The sequence below is a fragment of the Neurospora tetraspora genome (assembly GCF_033439725.1).
Source record: "Neurospora tetraspora strain CBS 560.94 chromosome Unknown B0H65scaffold_3, whole genome shotgun sequence".
NCBI lineage: Eukaryota > Fungi > Ascomycota > Sordariomycetes > Sordariales > Sordariaceae > Neurospora > Neurospora tetraspora.
Window position 1 is genome coordinate 4,339,431 of NW_026944385.1, and position 20,454 is coordinate 4,359,884.

General features: G+C 52.8%; 7 protein-coding genes across 7 annotated transcripts; 4 read left to right on the forward strand and 3 right to left on the reverse strand.

The window, feature by feature from the left end:
- Positions 1–1,637: 1,637 nt before the first annotated feature.
- B0H65DRAFT_463355 (HET-domain-containing protein) lies at positions 1,638–4,794 on the forward strand. Its single transcript, XM_062826698.1, has 2 exons — positions 1,638–2,291; positions 2,350–4,794. The coding sequence occupies exons 1-2, from the start codon at positions 1,754–1,756 to the stop codon at positions 4,308–4,310; spliced, it is 2,499 nt and encodes an 832-aa protein (XP_062683496.1). The 5' UTR covers positions 1,638–1,753; the 3' UTR covers positions 4,311–4,794.
- B0H65DRAFT_463356 (uncharacterized protein) lies at positions 4,603–5,823 on the forward strand. The gene is made up of 6 exons (XM_062826699.1): positions 4,603–4,633; positions 4,690–4,814; positions 4,887–4,943; positions 5,011–5,067; positions 5,135–5,167; positions 5,259–5,823. Exons 2-6 carry the CDS (start codon positions 4,700–4,702, stop codon positions 5,675–5,677), a joined length of 681 nt encoding a protein of 226 aa, XP_062683497.1. The 5' UTR covers positions 4,603–4,633; positions 4,690–4,699; the 3' UTR covers positions 5,678–5,823.
- A 2,526-nt stretch (positions 5,824–8,349) lies between these two features.
- On the forward strand, positions 8,350–9,934 carry B0H65DRAFT_175154 (uncharacterized protein). Its single transcript, XM_062821428.1, has one exon. It carries the CDS (start codon positions 8,463–8,465, stop codon positions 9,615–9,617), a length of 1,155 nt encoding a protein of 384 aa, XP_062683498.1. The 5' UTR covers positions 8,350–8,462; the 3' UTR covers positions 9,618–9,934.
- Positions 9,935–10,123: 189 nt separating this feature from the next.
- On the reverse strand, positions 10,124–11,993 carry B0H65DRAFT_175172 (Alpha/Beta hydrolase protein). The gene is made up of 3 exons (XM_062821429.1): positions 11,636–11,993; positions 11,373–11,578; positions 10,124–11,239 (listed from the first exon to the last, which is right to left on the reverse strand). The coding sequence occupies exons 1-3, from the start codon at positions 11,762–11,764 to the stop codon at positions 10,252–10,254; spliced, it is 1,323 nt and encodes a 440-aa protein (XP_062683499.1). The 5' UTR covers positions 11,765–11,993; the 3' UTR covers positions 10,124–10,251.
- Positions 11,994–13,616: 1,623 nt separating this feature from the next.
- On the forward strand, positions 13,617–15,810 carry B0H65DRAFT_463362 (uncharacterized protein). Its single transcript, XM_062826700.1, has 2 exons — positions 13,617–14,639; positions 14,702–15,810. The coding sequence occupies exons 1-2, from the start codon at positions 14,117–14,119 to the stop codon at positions 15,490–15,492; spliced, it is 1,314 nt and encodes a 437-aa protein (XP_062683500.1). The 5' UTR covers positions 13,617–14,116; the 3' UTR covers positions 15,493–15,810.
- Positions 15,811–17,954, reverse strand: B0H65DRAFT_492411 (uncharacterized protein). The gene has a single exon (XM_062827751.1). It carries the CDS (start codon positions 17,514–17,516, stop codon positions 15,843–15,845), a length of 1,674 nt encoding a protein of 557 aa, XP_062683501.1. The 5' UTR covers positions 17,517–17,954; the 3' UTR covers positions 15,811–15,842.
- A 91-nt stretch (positions 17,955–18,045) lies between these two features.
- B0H65DRAFT_572278 (HAD-like domain-containing protein) lies at positions 18,046–20,428 on the reverse strand. The gene is made up of 5 exons (XM_062830504.1): positions 19,621–20,428; positions 19,379–19,532; positions 19,196–19,305; positions 19,053–19,115; positions 18,046–18,980 (listed from the first exon to the last, which is right to left on the reverse strand). Exons 1-5 carry the CDS (start codon positions 20,034–20,036, stop codon positions 18,392–18,394), a joined length of 1,332 nt encoding a protein of 443 aa, XP_062683502.1. The 5' UTR covers positions 20,037–20,428; the 3' UTR covers positions 18,046–18,391.
- Between the last annotated feature and the right edge of the window lie 26 nt (positions 20,429–20,454).

The following is a 20,454-nucleotide window of genomic DNA, read 5'->3' on the forward strand; positions in this document are numbered from 1 at the left end:
CCACAGGTATGAGTTGGGGAAGTAACCCATGTGCGACCAGGAGTCACAACGGGGACAGAGATGCTTGGCTATAAGTAGAACCGTTGAAACCATGCGGCTCAACCTTAAATAGGCACAAAGCGAGGCATACTCCCACAGAGTCCACAGAGTCCTATCTTTGCACCAAACATGTCTTCACATGTTCTCTCGATAAATGCTGCGGTGGGCTCACTTCTGAAGCAGTGTGTCCTCTCGGTTGAGAACAACAAAACCAGAATCTGTGTGCCTACGTATCCCTCTAGCCGGATAGCTCGTACATGTATCACTCTTTTTGCTGTTGCCCACCGGTGTAGTAGATTTTATGTGGTGCCTGATAGTGACACTGTCAGCGGTGCGTCATGTCCGTGTTCTTGGTCTGGAACGTCTGGTTTCAACCCACTGACTGCCAGCATTGAGCGCAGTCTGGTCCTTCTAGTGACACATGGTGCCGAAGTGTTTGCTGGCAGTTCCATTACCCTATCAAGCAGTTTTCCAGAAAAGGCCGATAGCAGGTAGCAAAGCCATGCGGTTCGTCACAGGCTAGATGTTGTACGGCGATGACATGATGGCACAAACCAAACAGTCGTGGATAACAAACAAGAGCGGACGCCTGACTTCCTGAGCGTATTACTGCGCCACGTCTTCGTCTTGGTCACTGGCCAGTTTACCCGATGTGGTCGTGTTTGATCCTCTGTTATGTTCATCGGGTGTGAGTCAGGTAGCCGGTTTCGGTGTCAGGTAGCTCGTTTTGATGCATGGAGGATTGACAGCACGATTTCGGCTCCTGGAGGCTGGCTGCATGAGCTCAAGAGGCTCGGGCTGTGGGATCCCGTTCTTAGACATGCATTGACTTTTCGGATATTGGCTTCTTACCTTACCCATCTTTGAGGCTGATGTAGGAGGTCGTTATGATGGACGTCAAGTGAGGGTACCTGCTTCAATATCTCCGACGGCTTCTGGCTTCCATGTTGACTTGCTGTGCTGCGTCTCTCATCGAAGACACAGAGCAAGTGCTGTGCGGGTCCTGGAACCAGTGCACCTTCCATGTAAACCCGTGAGTCGTATGCTCCTGCAGAACTGGATGAGGATCTACCTGTGTGCTCCGTCAGCTCTTTCTCGAAATATTTGAGCCATCGACGCCCACCATAATTCCAGCCCGTCTCAGCACCATGGACGGCAACCGCCATCCAGCCCATATGAATGTCAGCCGCCGTTCTCCGACGACCTAATGAGGTCATAGTCGCCGTACCTTCCTCTCGCTACCTCGGAAAGATAACTGGGCAATAGAACCGGGGGAAGCGGCGCCCACTACTCATCTGCGAAGTCAACGATGGTTGAGGTTGGATACGACACAATTCGCAGAGCGTTGGGTGGACGGTGGTTGAGCCGGCAGAACACTGATAAGGCATAAGGTAAGCACGGTAAGGTACCATATGACATGTAAGATACATCCGAGCGTAAAATACACCTGCATATGCAGTTAAGGCCCTAACACTTTCCAATGGTTTATCCTGTGATCAGCTGTTAGCAGTCCATCGGAGATTGAACAACTTTGTAATGGGCAGATACGTTACATACGCTCGTGTTCTCAGCCTCAACTTACGGTTACCCCGCTTTCTTTTTCACTTAACTACTTCTCAATGCCTTCTCGAAGAGCAACCAAGATCTCATCAACACACAACATTCGAACATCGCCATCGATCCTCCATGACCGGAACGCTCTCCCGGAACTAAGATGCCTCCGACTTATACGACACCGTCGGGCGAAATACACCTTTCGAAAGAGGCATTCAATCGTCTTTGCGAAAGATGTGACAGCGTGTTCAAGAGCATCAGCGAGGGATTTGACCGTGCTAGACATGACCGGACCACATTCTACCGCGATGAGGTGCCTTTTGGCAGCTGGAACGAATTGTTGAACTTGGCATCCAAGGGTGACTGCCATTTTTGTTGTTCTTTTGCTGCTCAAGCTTTAATGTCCGAAAGACCTTGCCTTATTACAGGCCAAGACACGAAGCTCGCTGTGCACAGTTATCCATCTCTGCAACCTGTTGTGTCGGAACGGGGATTGCTAGAGATGGAAATAAAACCCGCCATTGATACATTACCTGCAGGGGCCGATAAGACCTTGATACTTTGTAGGGAATTTTGTTCCATGGAATATTTGAATTTCACGGGATACATGCATTTCAATCTCGATCTTGTCGGTGAAGATGGTAAACGCATCCGTCTTACCAGCCCAGTTGGACTGCCCAGGTATAAGGAATTACCTGGTAAGCCATTTCCCATTTCATTTCCTTGAGGAAGCTAACCTTATGGTCTTTCTCCCAGCTTACTTGGCCCGTGGTTTCCCAACCAGTTTAAACACGGAGAGCGAAGCAAGCTTGAATCAAGCGCTCCGGTGGGTCGACAACTGTGTGTCTAACCACCCTTCATGCAACAAGAATGGGCATGAGAAGTTTCAAGGGCAATACCCCGCCCGCTTCATTGAAGTGGGAAGTGTGGGAAGCCTTACAGTCAAGATATGCGAGACTACAGGAATGAACTTTCGAGGGCAAAGATATACAACTCTAAGCCATTGTTGGGGGAATTCAGTACCAACTCGGCTTCTACTGGAAAACTATGACTCTCGATTAAAAGGCTTCGCGCTGGCCGAGTTACCAAGGACTTTTCAGGAGGCAATAGTAGTAACTCGAAGGCTAAACGTACAGTTCTTATGGATCGATTCTCTGTGTATCATCCAAGATTCACTTGACGACTGGGCAGCAGAATCTGCCGGGATGTGTTTTGTTTACAAGAACACTTACCTCAATCTGGCCGCCGGTGCATCGCTGAATTCTAGTGGAGGCCTATTTTCCCCACGATATCCTCTATCATTCGTGCCCTGGGTTATAACGCTTTCAGATGGCAGAATCCTGGCAGGCAGTTACAATTCCGAGAGAGACAGGTTCACTCTCAACACAAGAGGCTGGATCCTTCAAGAACAAATCCTGTCGCGGCGTACTCTTATTTTTGGGAAACAAGAGCTTCACTGGGAATGTTCCATGGGTGAAGCAAGCGAATGTTTTCCAGATTCTGTCGATCCCTCAGAGAAATACTCACGCTCACCAAGAGCGAGGACAGGAAACGGGCCCCTCCCTGAACTGATGGGGTTGTCAAAAGGCGAACTGCTTCATGACTCCGAACGACACAGGGTCTGGGCATTGCTAGTCTATGAATACTCTGGCAGGAGGAGACTTACCAAGCAATCTGATAAGCTTGTAGCCATTTCTGGTCTTGCAGAAAACTTGAGCAATGGATGGAATGGAATCACCTACCTTGCCGGCCTATGGTCCTTTTGCCTTCGACAGAACCTTCTGTGGAAATGCTCGGAGGTTGAACAAAGCAAAGCACGCAACACCGGCGTAGCTCCTTCCTGGTCCTGGGCTTCATTGAACACTGAATGCTCTTTACCCACGCCGTCTCCTCTAGACGCAGGCGTAGACAGCCTAGCCGCAGTCCTGGAGGCTATGGTAACTCCATCGAGACCAATGCATTTGTTCGGGCAAGTAAGTGGCGGAACCGTCCGTATCAAAGGCCCGTTGCTACGGGCTACCGTGAGATATCGGTCTCACAGTCCCCAAGATAGTATACGCGGATGGTGGGAATCCGATGCGGATGAAGAGTGTGCAAGTGTGGTGCATGTCCTAGCTATGGATTGGGATGAAAAGGAAGCCCGCGACTTAGCAGTTGCTCAATCAGCGATGGTTTACCTTGCGCCTCTCGAAGTACGCCTGCGATTCCAAATTCCAAGTCTTTGGCACCTCAGACTCAAGGGACTAATCCTAAGATCCGCGTCAGCATCTCACCGGAAGGGAGAATTCGAAAGACTGGGCGTGTTCGAAATCTCTGACTCTATTAAGCGTCGAAGACCGCGTGGCCGGTTCAATCCCTATAGGTCTAAAGTTCAAAACACCCTCGAGGAAAGTAGCTCTGATAGACCTACCTCTAAGCAAGCACAGAAGGAGTTTTCAATGGTCTATAGCACAGACGAACTTTTCCCTCAACTAACTAGCGGATCAGAGGAAGAGAGGGCGGCCTTACTGAGATCTGATCCGTATCTGAACGGCCCATTGAACACCAAGTTGAAACACCGTTACTCTCCTGAGCTCGAGCCCGAGCAGTACCCCAGACTCGGCACATTCTTTGAAGCCCTGGAACTGGCCGCGCAGCATAACAGAAAGAGCGACAACCCGGACGAGAACTTGGGACATGATGTTGGCAACGGGTTCTATATATACGAGCTAGTGTAAGGCAAATACCCAAGGGAAGTTAGGGTGGAGGAGAGAGACGGGATGAATTCTGTTACGGGGCAACCAGACCAGGCCGCACAACTACATGGGAGGAAACGTCACTCTGCCTTCTCCCTATTTCCGCTCCTTCCAACTTCATTGATTTCTGTCCTCTTGGTACCTGAACTGTTGCCTTCGAGGTCTTTTCTCGGTCCGTGCCCCCCACAAAATCCCGTTGGCTCATAAATACTTCCTCAGAATTCCTCTCGTCCTTCTCTCACAAAATCCTTCTCTCACGCAACCACTCTCTCAACTCAGCAACAACTGCAGTCGTCTCGTACTTTGTATGTGCTTTGCAACATAACTCCAAGAAGAACACAGCAGTTAACGATCCCAACAGTGTCTACAAAATGAACGCCAACAACAACCACAACCACAACAACCGCAACCGCAACCGCAACCGCAGGCGCAATCGTCGTCGCGTGGAGAACCCCGCGGGCGATGAGAACCGCGCTCTTGCCCCTGGTATGCAACAAACTGAAAGATCCATCCTCCTCACTCAACGACAATAAGAACTAACTCATCTTGCCTCCACAGCTGCCGGTCGTCGCGTGGAGAACCCCGCGGGCGTTGAGAACCGCGCTCCTGCTCCTGGTAAGTAATGAGAGATCCATCCTCCTCACTCATCTAGAATGAGAACTAACTCAGCTTGCCTCCACAGCTGACATCCGCCACCTTGAGGGCTGGGGTTATGTCGACTTCGAGAACCGCGCGCTTGGTGAGCAATAAACGATCCATTCTCCTCACTCATCGAGCATGAGAACTAAGTGAACATGTCTCCAAAGCCGAAGCTCGTCCGGCCCCGCAAGCCCCTTATGGTAAGCAACCTACAAATACATGAGCCATCAATTCTCCCCGACCTCATTTTCCGCAGCACAAGAACCTAACTAACTCATTTTGCCTTCGAAGTTCACCGTATCGATCACTACATCAGCGTCGAAGGTGAAGCCGACACCATCCGCCCGCTCATCACCCTGGCCGTCCGGCAGATGGGCCCCTCCTGCTTGTTCTGGGTCAGCGCAGGCCCGATGCAGGCGGCCAACGGCCAAACGTGGGACTCCGACCATCACGTCACGGCCCACGGTGACCAGGCTCTGGCCAGGATGACCGTCGCCCTGGCCGTCCATAAATGGGGCGAGCGTGCCCAAATCTCGCTCACGGCCCGCCCTCCTCCGGCGTACGTCCCGCCCCCGCCTGCCCCGCAGCCTCAACAGCAGATGGCGTACCCGGCTCCCCCCGTGGCTCCTGGCGCGGCTCCTCAAGGGGAGTATTACCCGCCTCCTCACCACTACCCGGCACCTCCTGTGCCTGCGCCTTACCAACCGTAAGCGGCGGGCCAGGCTGCTTTCCCTGGGTGCGCTCCCGGATGGACAGCCCCTTTGCAACGCTTGGGGCTTGTTTTTGAAGCTCCATGGTGTCGTGAGACCACTTGGTTTGAAGAGAACAAGTCACAAGCGTTGTAGAGGGACGGACAAACCATGACAGAGGAAAAGAAAAACAAGGAAAACACACAAAAAAAAAGATAACAAGTGCGAGTGCTTCAAAGTCGGCATAGACCGCGGCAGTTTTCTTGAAGGGTTGTTCAGGGAAATAAAAGTAGGGGCTGTCAGCATACCTCTTTCAATTATACGGCAATGGGTGATGTCTTCGGCGGCAAGCATGGTGTCTAGGTTCAGGGGCGTTTTCATGTATATGTTTGGTGTTTTCAAGACTGCGTCAGGCATGAGATAAGGCGTTGGAGGTATCATACCATGAACTTTGAAGTGGAGGGCGGTGGATTTGGGATAACACAAATGCGGGCTGTACGGAGGTATTGAGAGTAATGGGATGGCGCGGGGTGTTGGGCAGCGGGTGCTGCGTCGTCATATAAACTTCGGACTGCGAAAAGCTACGACATCAATGGCGGCGACAAAGAGGGAAGAATATTCGAACTACTCAGGTGGAGAGCACATGGTCATCAGTCACATCACATATCACGCTGCGGCAGTGGATCACGGGCGTTCAGTTTCAGCGTTCCAACACAGCGATTCCTACGAAAGTCTATGGCCTCCATCCATTCCTACATATAACTAGAGTTAAGTTGAGGTTGATATCACTCATAAATATGGAACTCTTAGGTTGATGATCATGCTGATGCCATTCTTACCCGTGAGATAATTGAACTTGGCCCTTGATGTTGGAGTCCTGACACCATTGTCTACGTCACCGCCCGCCGCTTGTGGCCTTGCTTGCTAAATTCTCTTCCTTCCTGTTCTGTTATTACGAGCAACTAGGACCAGTGGTGTGGGTACACGACTCGTCCTCGTTGAGCTCGCTGAGCCTACATGTAATTGACTGAAGGAAGGTGCGATAACTTCGTGATATGTACAGCATTGATTCGGGGAAAGAACTATCGTGAGCTCGGTTCTTAGGATATTAGGTCTTAGGAACTTGAATCTTAGGAAGTAGAAGGAACTACCTCGCCAACCTGCCCGGGATGAGACGGAACTACTCTAAGCTCAACTTCAGCCCAGACTTCGGCTCCCACCTCCACCGGCCCGTTTCCTTTCGCGAATGCCTCAGGTCTCTGCTCCTCGAGTGAGCGCTTGGTTACCGTACTCCATTCAGACACTAGAGGGCCGTTCCTTCCTCGATTACAGTCTACTGCACATCATGGCGTGATTGGGTAAGATAGATGTACTTTATCTATGGACAGGATATGGAAGGTACACTGATAATGCAGGGATGAAATTACAGCACGAGGTGGAAGGAAGGCTCGATTCCAGTGCCGGCACTAGACTGAGATAGGAATATCAAGCATGCGGGGTGAGCCTCATGACTGGTTCTAGATTTCGTGATTTGCTAGAAGTACTCGGCCGAACGTTGTTTCTTTTTTATCGAAGAGAATGGGGTTACGAGATCGGCGAAGAGATAATGTATTTGTGGCGTCAGGAAATGAAGCAAATGACCCCTGCTGAGGTGAATGTGAATACCTTACCTTAAGTTCGCGTCTCTCCCTCCCACTCTTTGAGATGCTCGTATCTATCAATCTTGTCGCGTTCACTTACTCCTTTACACATCACTGTCACTTCTCGATCAAACGTATCCCCGAACATCATCCTGCCCCAGTCTTCACGGATGTCTACGAGGCATACCTCAGTCTCACCGGCTTCCTCGACGAGTAAGTAAAGCTCTCGCATCCACTCATTCTCAAGAATCAAGTCTTTCATCGTTCAGTTTCAGTTCCTGCTTACACCCTCGCTTATTCTCGAGACATGGACTCAACTGGCTAACTCGAGTACATGGAGTCACAGCAGACTGATACAAACAACTAACGACGCCATCCACAAACTCCGACTCTTGTCCGATTCAACTCCCTCTTGCCGATGCTGAGGTAAGACTCAGAGATTCTTTGTTGGTAACCCCAGCCTATAAAGCAACCCTACAGTACTACCCCTACGACTCATTCGAATCGGATTTATCCCACGCTTTGCTGGCCAATTATGTGGTTTGCTTGGCCTGTCTGCCCCTTTGAGGCGTTGGTATGCCGATCGTTCTCCAGACGTAATTGGCCAGTACGTGTGGGGATAAATCCGATTCGAATGAGTCTTAGCGGTACCTGTTTGACTTATCGTTGGCCCCCACTAACTTCGGTTTACAGGCCAAGTTGCCTTATTTCCGCGCGTCCTTTTATCCGGTTCGACGTGTTACCCGTCAAGATTCGCTTATCGACACGTTGAATGTGAAAGCCGATCAAAGAGCGGACCGGTCTGCGCGCAAACAGACTCGTGGCGCTTGTCAAGATTCCCTCGGAAGGGTCCTCGGCAGTAAGAAACCGGGATACTCGCCAGACATACAAATCTCGGGATTTCATCAACCGAATCTGCGGCGATCTATATATACGCATCTCTCAATCAGTTTCTTTGCCTCACTTCCTCCTCAGTCATCATCTGCGTACCTCTAGTCTGCCATCTGTCAGCCGCAAAAAACATCCTCTTCCGTCTTCAGCAAGCCGTGACAGCTTCAACAACCGGCGGAAGTCAACAAAACCTCATCCCCTCCTCACCCATCAAGCCATTAAACCAGGCACAGAAATCTTGTCAAAGATCTACACCACCAGGCAGTCCTCCCAAAATGGCCTCGCCAGCAGAGAACACCAGCGGCACAGACGCCGCCATCACCATGGCCTCACCAGCTCTACACGCCGCCAGTCCAACCCCAGCGGCACCCACCCCCATCACCAACAAACCACTACCTCCTCGTCCCACGACGACAACCACAACAACCGCCACCACTATCCCCAACGACATCAACACCAAACCAGGCGCCAGCGTCTACAGCAAGCCCCTCATGCTGACCACCTACGACAAATATGTCCTTGGATTCAGCATGACCTATCTCTGGCGCTGTCCCTCGTCCACCATCCTTGTGCCCTTCTTCCGCGAGAACTTTCGGGCCGAGAAGCACCTTGACATTGGAGTTGGCACCGGTTTTTTTGTGGGTGATGCTTTGGCGGAGAGACTTGCTAAGGACGAGTATTTCATGCCACTGGAGAGGGACCCGGATAGTAAACTGGTCCAGCCAAAGATTGAGATTACGCTGATGGATTTGAATGGGATGGCGCTTGAGAAAGCGAAGGAGAGGGTATTGGGGGTTGTTAACAACGCGAGAGTCGGCGGCAACGGCAAAAGCGGAAACGGCACGAGCGGCAACGGCAAGTCAGCGGGAAATGGAACGAACGTGGCAGTCAACGTAACCACCATCCAAGCCGACGTGTTAGATGAGTCACTCACCCTGCCCGAAGGCAAGCTTTTCGGTCCGGGATCTGCCTTGGGAACTTCGAGACAGTTCAAGTCGGTCAGCATGTTCAACTTGCTTCACTGTCTTCCCGCTGCTCCCGAGCCGCAAGGACAAGAAATCAAAAACCGCGCCTTCAAACTCGCAGCCGAATGCCTAGCCGATGACGGTGTCCTGTCTGGTTGCACGATCCTGGGACGGAAGTACATTTCAAGTTCGTCCCGCCCTGGTTCGTCTCGCCCGGGTTCGTCTGGCACGGGTTCGGGTTCGGGAGTGAAGAAGGGAGTTGGGCGTACAGGTAGACCTTCGGTTTTGAGCAGGAGCATGACGTGGACGGTTATGAAGTGGTACAATGCGATGGGAGTGTTTGGGAACTGGACGGATGAGAGGGAGGGATTCGAGAAGGGACTGAGGGAAAATTTCGAGGTGGTGGAGACGCATGTGGTGGGTTGTATGCTGATTTTTTGTGCGGCGAGGCCGAAGAGGGAGTGAACTGTAAACTGCATACAATGGGGAACCATACAAAATGTGGTGGGGTGGGACATACGACTTGATGGCTGGAAGGAACTGTACACCGCGCTGGTAACTGGAGCACATAAAATGTTCAGATGTGTGGAAGTTTACTGGCACTATTGAGCTTGCCTCTATAAAATGCTGGTCAGTATACAGTTGGCCAAAGTCAGAGGTCACTTAGATGGATGCCCTCACAGGCCTGGGGAGGGCTTGATGGATCCTTGCTTTTTATTGCTTTACTCAAACACAATGCTCCATAGGATCAGGATTGTACGACTCGGTAACACAATGCCAATACGGCAAAGACTCGAGTTATTCGGAAGCGGTCGCCAAGGAGCATGTACCGTAGAAACTTGAGAAAGTCAGATTGGTGTGGAGGAAGGGTTTACTATGGTCTGTAGGGCTTGATGATGCAGCATGCAGACGCCCACCAATTGACTACCTTAGCAACTTGATATTGTAAGATGTTTGAGGTTTTTTTGCCAGTCTAGCACAGGGCTCCCTTTTATTCGAAGCTCAAGGACGGGATTGACTTGAAGACAAACGTGATTGTTCAACACCTTTGACCCCCCAACCTGCATCCCGAATACCTCGAGTCCTTGCAGTCAGGTATTCACTTCGCCTTAGCCGGCAACAACTTAAGTTGATGCATCCAATCCCCATCCAACCCAAGCAACTCATGAATCCACCTCAGAATAACCACAAAACTCTCCGGCTCGCCCATATGCCACTTCTCAGTCACGATCCTCGCCTCCTTCGGCCTTCCCCATTTCAGCGCCAGCGTAAGATCCTCAACAGGAAAAATCCGATCCCACTCCCCATTAACCAGCAAACATCTACAACACTCCTCCCTCATCAGCGTCCCATCCAGCAAAAGCGAGAACTTCTTCTGCCCTTCCTTCTTGAACTTCTCCACCCCATCGCTAGAGGTCCCATACCCAAACTTGTACGCCAACGTATCCGCCAAGTCAAACGGATACTCCAGGTTATTCACCTTATCCAGCCACGCCCCGTCAAACATGCCATGACACCCGCCTCCCAGACTGACGCTGCCCAGAAGCCGATCGTGGTGCGTGTGCGCCGCGCGCAAAGCGTAGTACCCGCCCGTGGAAAAGCCCCAGACGACGATCTTCCGACTATCGATTCTCTTCTCTTTCCTCGCCACCCAGTCCAAAACAGAAGACCACTGCCGATCGCCACTTTCCGGATCCCCCGCCAGCGCAGGCGAGTCCCCCGTGCCGGGGATCTCAACGACCAGTGTAGCCACGCCTTTATCCAGCCAGCCGCGCTGCCAGACGGCCAGCTCGGTGCGGTAGCCGTCTAGGCCGGTCATGATGAGGACTAAGGGGCAGGGGGAGGACGGGGTGGCAGTGGGGGGAACGAGGAGGTTGACGGGGATGAAGGAGCCTTTATGTTCTTCACCTGAGGTTGCTACTGCGTCGTTTACTGCGTGGGTGTGAGGGATCAGAACCTCGTGGATGGGATGCTCCATTAGGGCGGCGCCGGCGTAGAACATCTCTTTGCCTTTTTGCCAGGCTTGTTTCTGGAGCGGGGAGCGGGGGGCGGGGAAGCGGGCGATGCGGTAGACTGCGGAGGCTCGGCTTGTTTGTCCGTGTCACTTTTACGTTTTTTAAGGTACGTTTTCAATGACTCGACGAGAGGGTTTGGGGTCTGGTCTGGTCTGGTCTGGTCTCTGGGATAATAAGATAAGGTAGATAAGGTAGAGGTACTAACAGGTAATAGTCGCGAGCTTTGTCGGTGTCCCCTTCCTGCTGAGCAACGGCTGCTGTCTGGCCGAGCTGCTCGGCTGTTCCGAAGAAGCAGCTGGCATACTCATCCCAGTCGTACGGCTCTTTCAAGCCTTTGGCGATGATGTGCTCGGCGATGGGCTGGAAGTCCTCGATGGAGCCGAACATGAAGGGGTAGATCCCCTTGGAGCACTTTTTATCTGTCAGTATCTGCCACACAGTAAATGGGACAGAAGTTGGATGCCTCACCGGGTCTTTCCATTTGGTCTTCCACAGATTCTGAAAGGAGTCATGATGGGGCATCCTGTCGTCCATATGCCACCCGTTGGGGTAACGGGGGTCGTTGGGACTTTTACCCATGTTGGATGCGTGTGGCATGGTTTCGGACAAACTCTCGGGGGCCAGAATTCTGAGTGCCGTGCAATTGTTGAATGATCAAAGTAGGAGGTGGTTTGGTCGTTCTGTGGGAGTTTAAATAACTCGGACCAGCGTTGGGGAAACCCCGGAAGTCTCAAAGTGGCAGGACCAACATTTCCAAGTTCTTTGCATCAAATTCCTCTCTTTGGCACCAAGAGCATGTGGGCTTCAATGGAAGCTGTTTCTCTCGGCTTTTACATATATCCAGCTGCTAACGAGCCGGTAGGTGTGGTGGTGGCCGCATGAGAGTGGATGACCTAGTACCTGCAGGTCCCGTAATACAGGCAGAAAGGCTCAGTGACAGGAAAGAGGCTATCGCCAGCCAGAGCAGGAGGTCATCAACCGTGAAGAGAGGAGGCTAGCGACGATCAGAGGGAGATAGCTGATTCAGAGCAGGGGGGGCTAACGAGGAATGTGTAATGGCATATTCAGGGCCTCCCCATTCTCTGGCTGGTTTCTTTGTCCCTCCAGAATCAAGTGCTTTTCCGGATCTTCAGCATCCTCCAATGATTTTGCATGGAGGGTTTACCAGACGTCAAAGCTTCCGACAATCACAAGAGGCATCTCCTGACTTGAGTTTTGCGTTGTCGAGAGTAAACGAGATTGGGGATACGGGGGAGATTGGGTACCTCTACCGAGTGTTGGGGGTTTCCATACTGGGGTGTTTTCCAGATACGGCCATCATCCATCTTGATCGGTCATGGAAGCATCCCCATGCCTCGGTTCGGTTCAATCGTTCAAAAACACAGGTATAAGGACAGATCTGCATCAAGCCCATGCCTTTTCATGGACATAGAACCAGTGTTATAGACATAGAAAGCGAGTGATGAAGCACCATCAAGTCATGTGCTAACATGTCGAATCTGGCCAAGGGGCGCAGCGAAGCCCCTATTGACAAACACTAACAGGGCCGGGTGCCTGTAGAGATTGAGGTCAAAGAAAGGAGTTGAGAGCTTGACTCGGCTTCAACCACCAGACGGGCAGCACTTCAGCAGCGTAATATAAAAGAAATCTCTCAGTGTGATGGCACTTGCATCTGGCCAGCCCCGACCGTCTTTTTCTCCAGAAAAATCGACTCGCATAGGGTTTGGCGCTGGCGATCATGATGATCTCCGAGTTGGAAGTATGCTTAGCAGCCTTCCGTGAGAGCCGCTAAAATTCGCCCGACTTTGCGGGTAGACTCCACTGAGCGTTAGCGCCAATGCCACGGAGTGTTAGCGCTTGCATGGGCCATGGAGGGCATCGTGGTCCTCGCAGTCCCGCCGTAAGCTGACGACAGCGTCTGCATTGCAGTGGTGAAACCTGTTAGTGATTAACATGAGCGGCACAGGATCTGGAGTGCATGACAGCGGCCCGGGCCACACAAACGGTAGAGGTATCTATGGGCGTCTTTGGAGTTTGTATGAGACGATGGAAGATACCGAGGAGAAATAAAATGCGAAAAAGAAAAGACAGTGGGATGTCGGAAGTGTAAGTGGCTCGAGATGAAATAAACAGTTGGGGTCACACAGTGCCCTGGGCAGCCTGTGCCCCATGCACGCTGTGTATCCCAACTGGGGCAAAGCGCCAGGCACAATTCATCATGGAAGCCAACAGGGGGGTCACTGCAGGCATTCACAGCCCCCTGGGGTACCGTCTCCAGTTCCTTCCCCCTACAGCTTGCAGGTGCCAGCCTGTGGTCCCGTACCTTACAGCAGTAGGGATAAACAGCCCGGCAGGTGCCAGCATAACAGACCCCCGGCCTCGCTGCAGGCCAAGCACATTACTGTCACCACACCTTCCTATTTCCGTCACTTGTGAAATCCTTCCGTGCCTTCTTTCTTCAGAGGCGAGAGAGGGCAGATCTTGTTCATTTCCACCACGCGGAACAAACATGCGCCAACCTGACGATGGTTTTCCGGGATGAGGGCACGGGACATGAGGGGAGCATCCCCGGCCCCGGCCCCGGTTTCTTTCTTTGCTTCTTTCTTCCTTTCTTCTCTCGGCGAATCCCATGTTGTACTACCCTTGCCATTAACAGCTTGTTTGCTCCCCTGCTTTCCCTGATGTGGCTCCTAGGATGCTTCCATTCCTCCCGTTCTTTACCTGTCCCCTTGTCTCTTTCTTTCATCCATATTCCCTGAAGACCCGGATATTCGACCTGTGTGGAAGTAACGACATCACGAGTACCACACGCCCAACTCAACTCGGCCTTTGTCTTGACAAGGAAAAGGAAGAACCCTGTACGACGACAATCCTCAGATTCAGCAGCTTCAACACCAATACAACTACATCGGCAGAGACGAACCGAGACGAATGGACGGGAAATAAGGCATGCCTCACCAACACATGCATACCAAATCAATGCCGGGAAAAAGGCAGATGGGAGGAAGAAACTGGCCGTTTGGTCACGGAGGTCACGAAGGTCATGGGAATCAGAATCCGAGGTTGAATCAACGAAGCGAAGGATCAAATGGTGGTTCCGAGGGAGACACTGGAACGACGGCCAAACCAGCACCGACTGCTAAGCCAACAGCGAATCCCACTGCGAACAGTCCCGGCACAACACAAAGACAGACGATAGTTCATACGAGTATATTGGATTTATCTCCTTCTGTGACAGTCGTCCTAGGTGAAACCACGTTTGCAACCCACTACACCGACTTTGACACATTGGCAATCGACACGCAAGCCATCACTTTCTCATCGGGCCCTCAGCCGACATCAGGGGCCGGAGGTTCCAACAACTTGAACTCAGGCTCAATTAACATGAACCAAAACGGGGGCGCAAATGGGACGGCCAATAAACAGGGTTCAGATGGTGGGCTTGGAGGTGGTGCTATAGCCGGTATCATCGGTACGTTGATGTTTTCTCTCCCCTTTTCTAGTACCATACCAAGCTAACTCGCAGTCTTCCAGTCGGCGTTGTCCTCCTGCTCGTCATCTCCCTCGTAATCCTCTTCTTCCGAAAACGCGTGCTCGCGCGCCGCAACAACTCTCCATACGGAAAACACAACCAAGAAGAAACGAGGAGCTCCCTTCTGGATACGGGACTAGCCGCCAGTGTCGGCGCCGGTGCCGCCGCTGTAGGAGCCAGGTCTGGACACGGAGCTGGAGACGCGTCCTCGGCCGCGGCTCCCCGCAACACACCTGCTCAACCATTACCCCAACAACAACCGTTGATGCAGCAGACGAACAACTCCCAGTATCTCGTCCCGGCATCATCCAGATCAGCTCTTACTACTCCTCGCCCCGCCCCTCCTCCACCGCAGTCCAACCACTCCAGCAACCCCAGCCGCAGCCGCCTGTCAATAATATCCCCTCCGCCCACGCACATCAGCTCAACAGTTAACTTAGCGTTCACCCCTGGCGCCGTTTCCCCTATTTCACCCGTCTCTCCAGCTGTAATAGGACCACCATCCCCCCCATCACCAGATGACAGAGGCGGAGAAAACGGTGGCCGTCGGACCAGCATCGGAAGCGTCAGCACGCTGAGTATTCATAGCGCCATGATGACGGCGTCGCAGCTGAACTGGCCAATGCCCCCGAGCGTGGCGAGCACTAGTAGTCCGAGTGTGCCGCTGAGCGCGACGCCGAGTGCGAGTAGGCCGGTGCCGGCGCCGCATTATGTGGACTTTGAGGAGCAGGGACGGACGGTGGTGAGGATTAATCGGGAGAGTTTGAGTGGGGGGATTGGGAGTGCGAGATAAAACGGGGTGTTGAGGTTTGGTGGTCGAGTACTCGTCAGGTCTACAAAATCGACCGTGACTAGTGGGTAGTGCCTGACGAGTAATGATCATGTATCATGAGCCTTTTAGTTATGCGCTCTCAGGGAAAACTGTACATAGACTCTTCTTTAAGATACCCGAGCGTCAAGCCTGTATGTCTGGTTGTTGTTGTTGGATCAGATCTTGCTATTTCTTTTTGCTTTTGATCTATTAGGGTCATGAAATTAGGGGCGAATAGAAGGGAAAGAGGGCGTTGTCATATAGAAGGATCTCAATACAAGCTTTGGACAAATATCCGTACACTCCCATGACAACACAACCCCTACACCTACCTACTGATAACTCCTCCCCAACACCTCCGGCTTCCTCTGCCATAAATCCCAAATCATCTGCCCAAATAACCCATTCGCCCAAGAAAACCACTCCCGCGTCCACTTTGTCCCATCCCAGCTATTCACGCTCTCATGCATCAACCCCAATCCATCCGTACTCCCCACCAGCTCTCTCAACACCCTCCACACCTCCTCCGTCTTCTCCTCCGTATCCAACTCACTCGTCAAAATCCGCACAATACTCCCCATAGGCCACCCCATCCCCGGCCCCGCATGCGGTCCCCCCACCGCATTGATCACCGGCCCTCGCATCATGTAGGGGTTGGTGTTATTCCCCAGGATGCGGGCGCGCGTGTTTTGGTAAACGGGGTCGGAAGATGACAGGTAACCAAAAAGGGGGGCGGAGAGGAGGGAGGGGAGGTTGGCGTCGTCCATTAGGGAGTGAGAGCCGAAACCGTCGACTTCGTAGGCGTAGATTTGTTCAACAATTTCTCTGCCTGTTCCGTTGAGGGTGGGGATAGGAAAGATGGCGTGTTTTGTGATGGCTTGCCGGAGGGAGGTGGAGAGGGTGGTTAACTCGTCGCCTAGACCAGCCGGGGGCACTTTTGCACCTTGACCGGGCTGGGAAGCCACTGCGTGGATGATGGAGGCAACGTCCCCTGCGTACTTGGCAAACATCATGTTACTCGACACCAAAAACTGAAAGATGGTTGAGTCGTCGCTGGGTCGGAAAGCACTTCTTATCAGTCCCGTGTCTCTCGCGACGGGACTGCCCAGTCCGTCGTTGGCTAAAGTTTCCGTCGTGCGGGTGGTCATCCGCGTAAAAGTGTACGGACTATCCAGGACCTGGCCCTCGGGTCCATACGTAGGCGTCATCATCGCCTCTGCCGTGTCCAAAACAACTTGCACGGCATCAAGCCATTGGAACTTGCCAAAAAAGGAAGTGTCGTTCGTCGCGGCGTGGTACTGAGCCGAGATCTGAAGAAAGGAAGCCAGACTGTCCAGCTCGTATTTACACTCAAACACCTTCGCCGCGTCATAACCCGGGTAGACCGTATCCGACTCAGCAGCCGAGTTGGTTGCCGGCGGGATCCCGGACTCGGCGGGAGGCTGGAACGAGTTGCAGAAGGGTGAAGTCAAAAGGTAGCGCGCTTGCAGGTTGATGACGCCCCTGTAAAGCGAAGCGAGCGAGTCCCGGCTGGAAGAAGGACGCAAAAAGGGCAGGTAAGAAGCGAGCTGGTTGGCGCTGTCGCGCAGCCACATGGCGTTGATGTCGCCCGTGATGATGAAGGTGAGTTCTTCCTCTTCCTCTTCGGCCGAGTTGTTGGAGGCGTGTGCGGCAACGCCGTGCCATTTGATGGCGGTGTCGAGGGTGTTGGGGTAGGTGTTTTGAAACAAACGGTAGAGGTCGGGGTCGGAAATGACGGAGGACATGTTGGTGATGAAGGACTCGATGGTGGAGGAGTTGAAGGTTCGGCAGGAGGGGGAGGGACGTTGGTAGGAGAGGGCGTGGCGGCCGCTGGAGAAGGGGGCGTGGCGGGTTTTGGCGTAGGAGGAGTAGTCGGGGCAGGAGGAGGGTGGTTGGACTTGGGCTTGGGCTTGTGGTTGTGGTGAGGATTGGCGGGCTGGGAGGAGGCCCAGGATTGGGGTGATGATGCTTGTTAGGGCCTTCATGGTGGTGGTGGTTATTGACTGGGAATGAAGCTATTCGGGGCCCGAATTCGTCTTACTCTCACATCCGTTTCTCGGGCTGGCGAAGAGAGGAGTGAGGGATGTCGGTCCTGTTGAAGAAGACCGGCCTGGATGGTTTTAACGTCATGACCTCGACCATACCAGATGGCAGGTCATGGTGCAAGCTCCCTTGTATTCTCATGCTGGCAATCTAACGACGGTAGGCTTGCAGCTGGTCGATGACGATCGCGTGTCTGGCGGAGCAATAAGAATCCTCATATCCGAACACATGCCGATCGAGACGGTCATGTTATGCGGGGAAACTACCACGTTCCATGTTGCACGACCACTTTCCAGGCCCAGTGTCACCGTACACACGTTGCGGGGAGACGAAATGAGGGTGTTATCGTTTGGTGTTTTTGGCAATGCCAGTGTGAAGAGATATCATTGGAGTATCGCGAGAAGTTGAACGGTCGTGGTGGCCTGGAAGTCTTGGTGGGGTTGATGACTTAGATGAGACGAGATAAGTGATACGAGATGTAATATCTGTGCTGTTAGTGTGAAGCTGAAACTGGCGCCGAAATACTAACAGTCCAGTTGAGCGACCACCCTCGAGCTAACATATCGAAACAAGCTGCAGATGTTGATTGCAAAGGAGGCAGATTTGCTCATCTGTTCCGAATCCCACCAAGGAGAGGCCACAAAAACTCCAAATTATAAATCCAGAAGGGACAGACGAAAGATAACAGTGCCCAAGACCAAAACGTGCAAGAGAACGACATAAAGTGGTATCAAAACGTGCTCCCAGCTCCATCACCAGAAGCATCACAAGAAGTCAAGACACGAAGCCTAACAAGAAACCCCATCACTACCGCTCCTCACTCCTCAGAAAAAGACCCAACTCTCTCCACAAACTCCGGCATCCTCCCCTCCCCTGCCTTCTTCAACCCAGTCTCATCCAACGGCAACAACCTCCCACCCGTCGTCCTCTTCCCCGTGCCCATCCTCTCCATCCTCGCCATCTCCCTCCTAACCCCATGATTCACCGCATCCAACACATTACCCACCAACTTCCTCGGCCTGTATCTTGGCTCGGTCCCCTCCTGATAGACCCCCGTCTTCACCAAAATCGAATACCCCTCCGTCCCCTCCTTCCCGCTCTTCTCATCCATGGCGTTCGTTCCCCTAACATCGCTCTCCGGCGTATCACCAACGAAATAGACCGTCCTCACAGATGCCTTCGACCTTCCAGGTCCAGACAAAAGCCCATGCTTCTCCGCCCGCCACTGCCTTAACAAGCGCTCAGCAAACTCAAACGTGCCAACCTGCGGCTTACCAAACGCGTGCGTAACCAGCTTCTTCCCACCGGTTGGTAGTTTCCTCAAACACCGTCTCGACGACCTTGCGCAGGGCGCCCATCCCCAAATGAACGTGTTCGTGCGCTGCAATGCCGACCAGAGCACATCACTATGCGAAAAAAAATAAAAAAAATAGGCGGTGGTCCCTCATCGAAAGTCTCGGACCTCGTCTCCAACCTACCTGCCGCCGCGCGACTGCGCCATGTCCAAGATGATTTGCAAATCCGAGGCAGCCCAATCGCGGCTATCGGATGGCAAAGACACACACGGCTTCGATGACGATGTCGCTTAATTTTTCCAACTCCTCCCGGGCGGGACCCGGACAGAAGAAGATCGCGCGAGTTGGCGTGTTCTTCGGCTGTCAGCTGGCTGGCGGAAGGGAGCGGTGCTCGCGTTGGCTTATGTTTGAGGATGTCGCCGGGCGTGATGACGTCCTGGAAACCCGTAGGACTCGGCGACCAACCGGGCACTTTTCGCCTTCGCCGCCTACGACGAGGACGGACGGACCCGCGGTTGTAGCGAGAGGAGAAGTCGCGCATGGGCGCTGGTGTGGCCGCAGATGAATTGGCCTTCGGAGACGTCGATGTCGAGTTGCGCGCTGAGGTCGGCGCAGCGCTCGGATTCGGATTTGCCGCCGCCGTTGGTGAGGAAGATGTAGGGTCTGGGGGTTGTGATATGGATGGTTACCTTAGTATGTGCTCTTGGGATGGATGGAGGAAGTGATTGTCAGGAAGTGGACGGGAACTTACACCTTGATACCAAACTCGTTCTCGCCATTAAGGACCTTCATAGCCTCGATAGCTTCCGGGATAGGTTTCCCGCCGCGGACCAAGACGCTGTCGATGTCAAAGGCAAAGGCAAAGTTGTCTGCCACATTGTCGCTGTCCGGGTCCACCATGGGGGTGAAGGGAGTGATGGGGGTACCGGGAGTGGCATCACCCCCGTCACCCCCGTCCTCACTCCCGAGAGAGGACGGCTCCTCGGAAGTGAGTGAGTCGCTCGAGGATAGAGCGGGCGAGGCCATGGGGCTCTCATGCTCATGCTCTTGCTCAAAGTTCAGCTTCTTCAGCCGGTTGCGAGCAACGTTGAACTCCTCAGCAAAGCTGCTGGCGGAGATTTGACGGGCGGGCATACCCGGTCTCTGAGGTGCGAGTGAAGAAGACATGATGGGCTTGTGCTGTTTTCAAGTTGTGTACGGATGGTAGGGGACAAAGAAGAGAGGGGTGGAACGGATATCTTGCATGAAGCTCTGTCCTCAGGAGCGTATAGTTGAACAAGAATGGGTATTGCTTTCCGCCTGGGATATCACCACCTTGTATTGAAAGTGGTGAGTGTAAAGACGAGAAGGACGATGAGATGAGATGAGATGAGCTGGTCTAACTAGATCAGATCAGACAGATCCATACCTAGTTGCGTGGGCCATCCCCCTTATATACATCTCCTGGATGCTATATCAGCTGCTGTCAGCAGTCAACCAGATGTCTTCCTAAGGATCACAAGGAGAGAGAGGTAAGAGGTCAAAAGCGGAGTACAATATCTCCATTATTCCCATGCATGCCATTGTGGAATCAGCTTCAATTACA

What these genes read in the sequence shown, in the direction of transcription:
- B0H65DRAFT_463355 (XM_062826698.1), top strand. Translation starts at nt 1,754, where the DNA reads ATGCCTCCGACTTATACGACACCGTCGGGCGAAATACACCTTTCGAAA. An exon ending in CAGGTATAAGGAATTACCTG is followed by an intron (nt 2,292 to 2,349) that starts GTAAGCCATTTC and finishes TCTTTCTCCCAG; the next exon opens with CTTACTTGGCCCGTGGTTTC.
- B0H65DRAFT_175154 (XM_062821428.1), top strand. Translation starts at nt 8,463, where the DNA reads ATGGCCTCGCCAGCAGAGAACACCAGCGGCACAGACGCCGCCATCACC.
- B0H65DRAFT_572278 (XM_062830504.1), bottom strand. Translation starts at nt 20,036, where the DNA reads ATGTCTTCTTCACTCGCACCTCAGAGACCGGGTATGCCCGCCCGTCAA. An exon ending in AACTCGCGCGATCTTCTTCT is followed by an intron (nt 19,116 to 19,195) that starts GTCCGGGTCCCG and finishes GCCATCCGATAG; the next exon opens with CCGCGATTGGGCTGCCTCGG. An exon ending in GCGCAGTCGCGCGGCGGCAG is followed by an intron (nt 18,981 to 19,052) that starts GTAGGTTGGAGA and finishes TTTTTCGCATAG; the next exon opens with TGATGTGCTCTGGTCGGCAT.
- B0H65DRAFT_492411 (XM_062827751.1), bottom strand. Translation starts at nt 17,516, where the DNA reads ATGAAGGCCCTAACAAGCATCATCACCCCAATCCTGGGCCTCCTCCCA.
- B0H65DRAFT_175172 (XM_062821429.1), bottom strand. Translation starts at nt 11,764, where the DNA reads ATGCCACACGCATCCAACATGGGTAAAAGTCCCAACGACCCCCGTTAC. An exon ending in AGACCAAATGGAAAGACCCG is followed by an intron (nt 11,579 to 11,635) that starts GTGAGGCATCCA and finishes ACAGATAAAAAG; the next exon opens with TGCTCCAAGGGGATCTACCC. An exon ending in AAAGCTCGCGACTATTACCT is followed by an intron (nt 11,240 to 11,372) that starts GTTAGTACCTCT and finishes CGGACAAACAAG; the next exon opens with CCGAGCCTCCGCAGTCTACC.
- B0H65DRAFT_463362 (XM_062826700.1), top strand. Translation starts at nt 14,117, where the DNA reads ATGCCTCACCAACACATGCATACCAAATCAATGCCGGGAAAAAGGCAG. An exon ending in TGCTATAGCCGGTATCATCG is followed by an intron (nt 14,640 to 14,701) that starts GTACGTTGATGT and finishes GCAGTCTTCCAG; the next exon opens with TCGGCGTTGTCCTCCTGCTC.
- B0H65DRAFT_463356 (XM_062826699.1), top strand. Translation starts at nt 4,700, where the DNA reads ATGAACGCCAACAACAACCACAACCACAACAACCGCAACCGCAACCGC. An exon ending in GAACCGCGCTCCTGCTCCTG is followed by an intron (nt 4,944 to 5,010) that starts GTAAGTAATGAG and finishes TTGCCTCCACAG; the next exon opens with CTGACATCCGCCACCTTGAG. An exon ending in CTTCGAGAACCGCGCGCTTG is followed by an intron (nt 5,068 to 5,134) that starts GTGAGCAATAAA and finishes ATGTCTCCAAAG; the next exon opens with CCGAAGCTCGTCCGGCCCCG.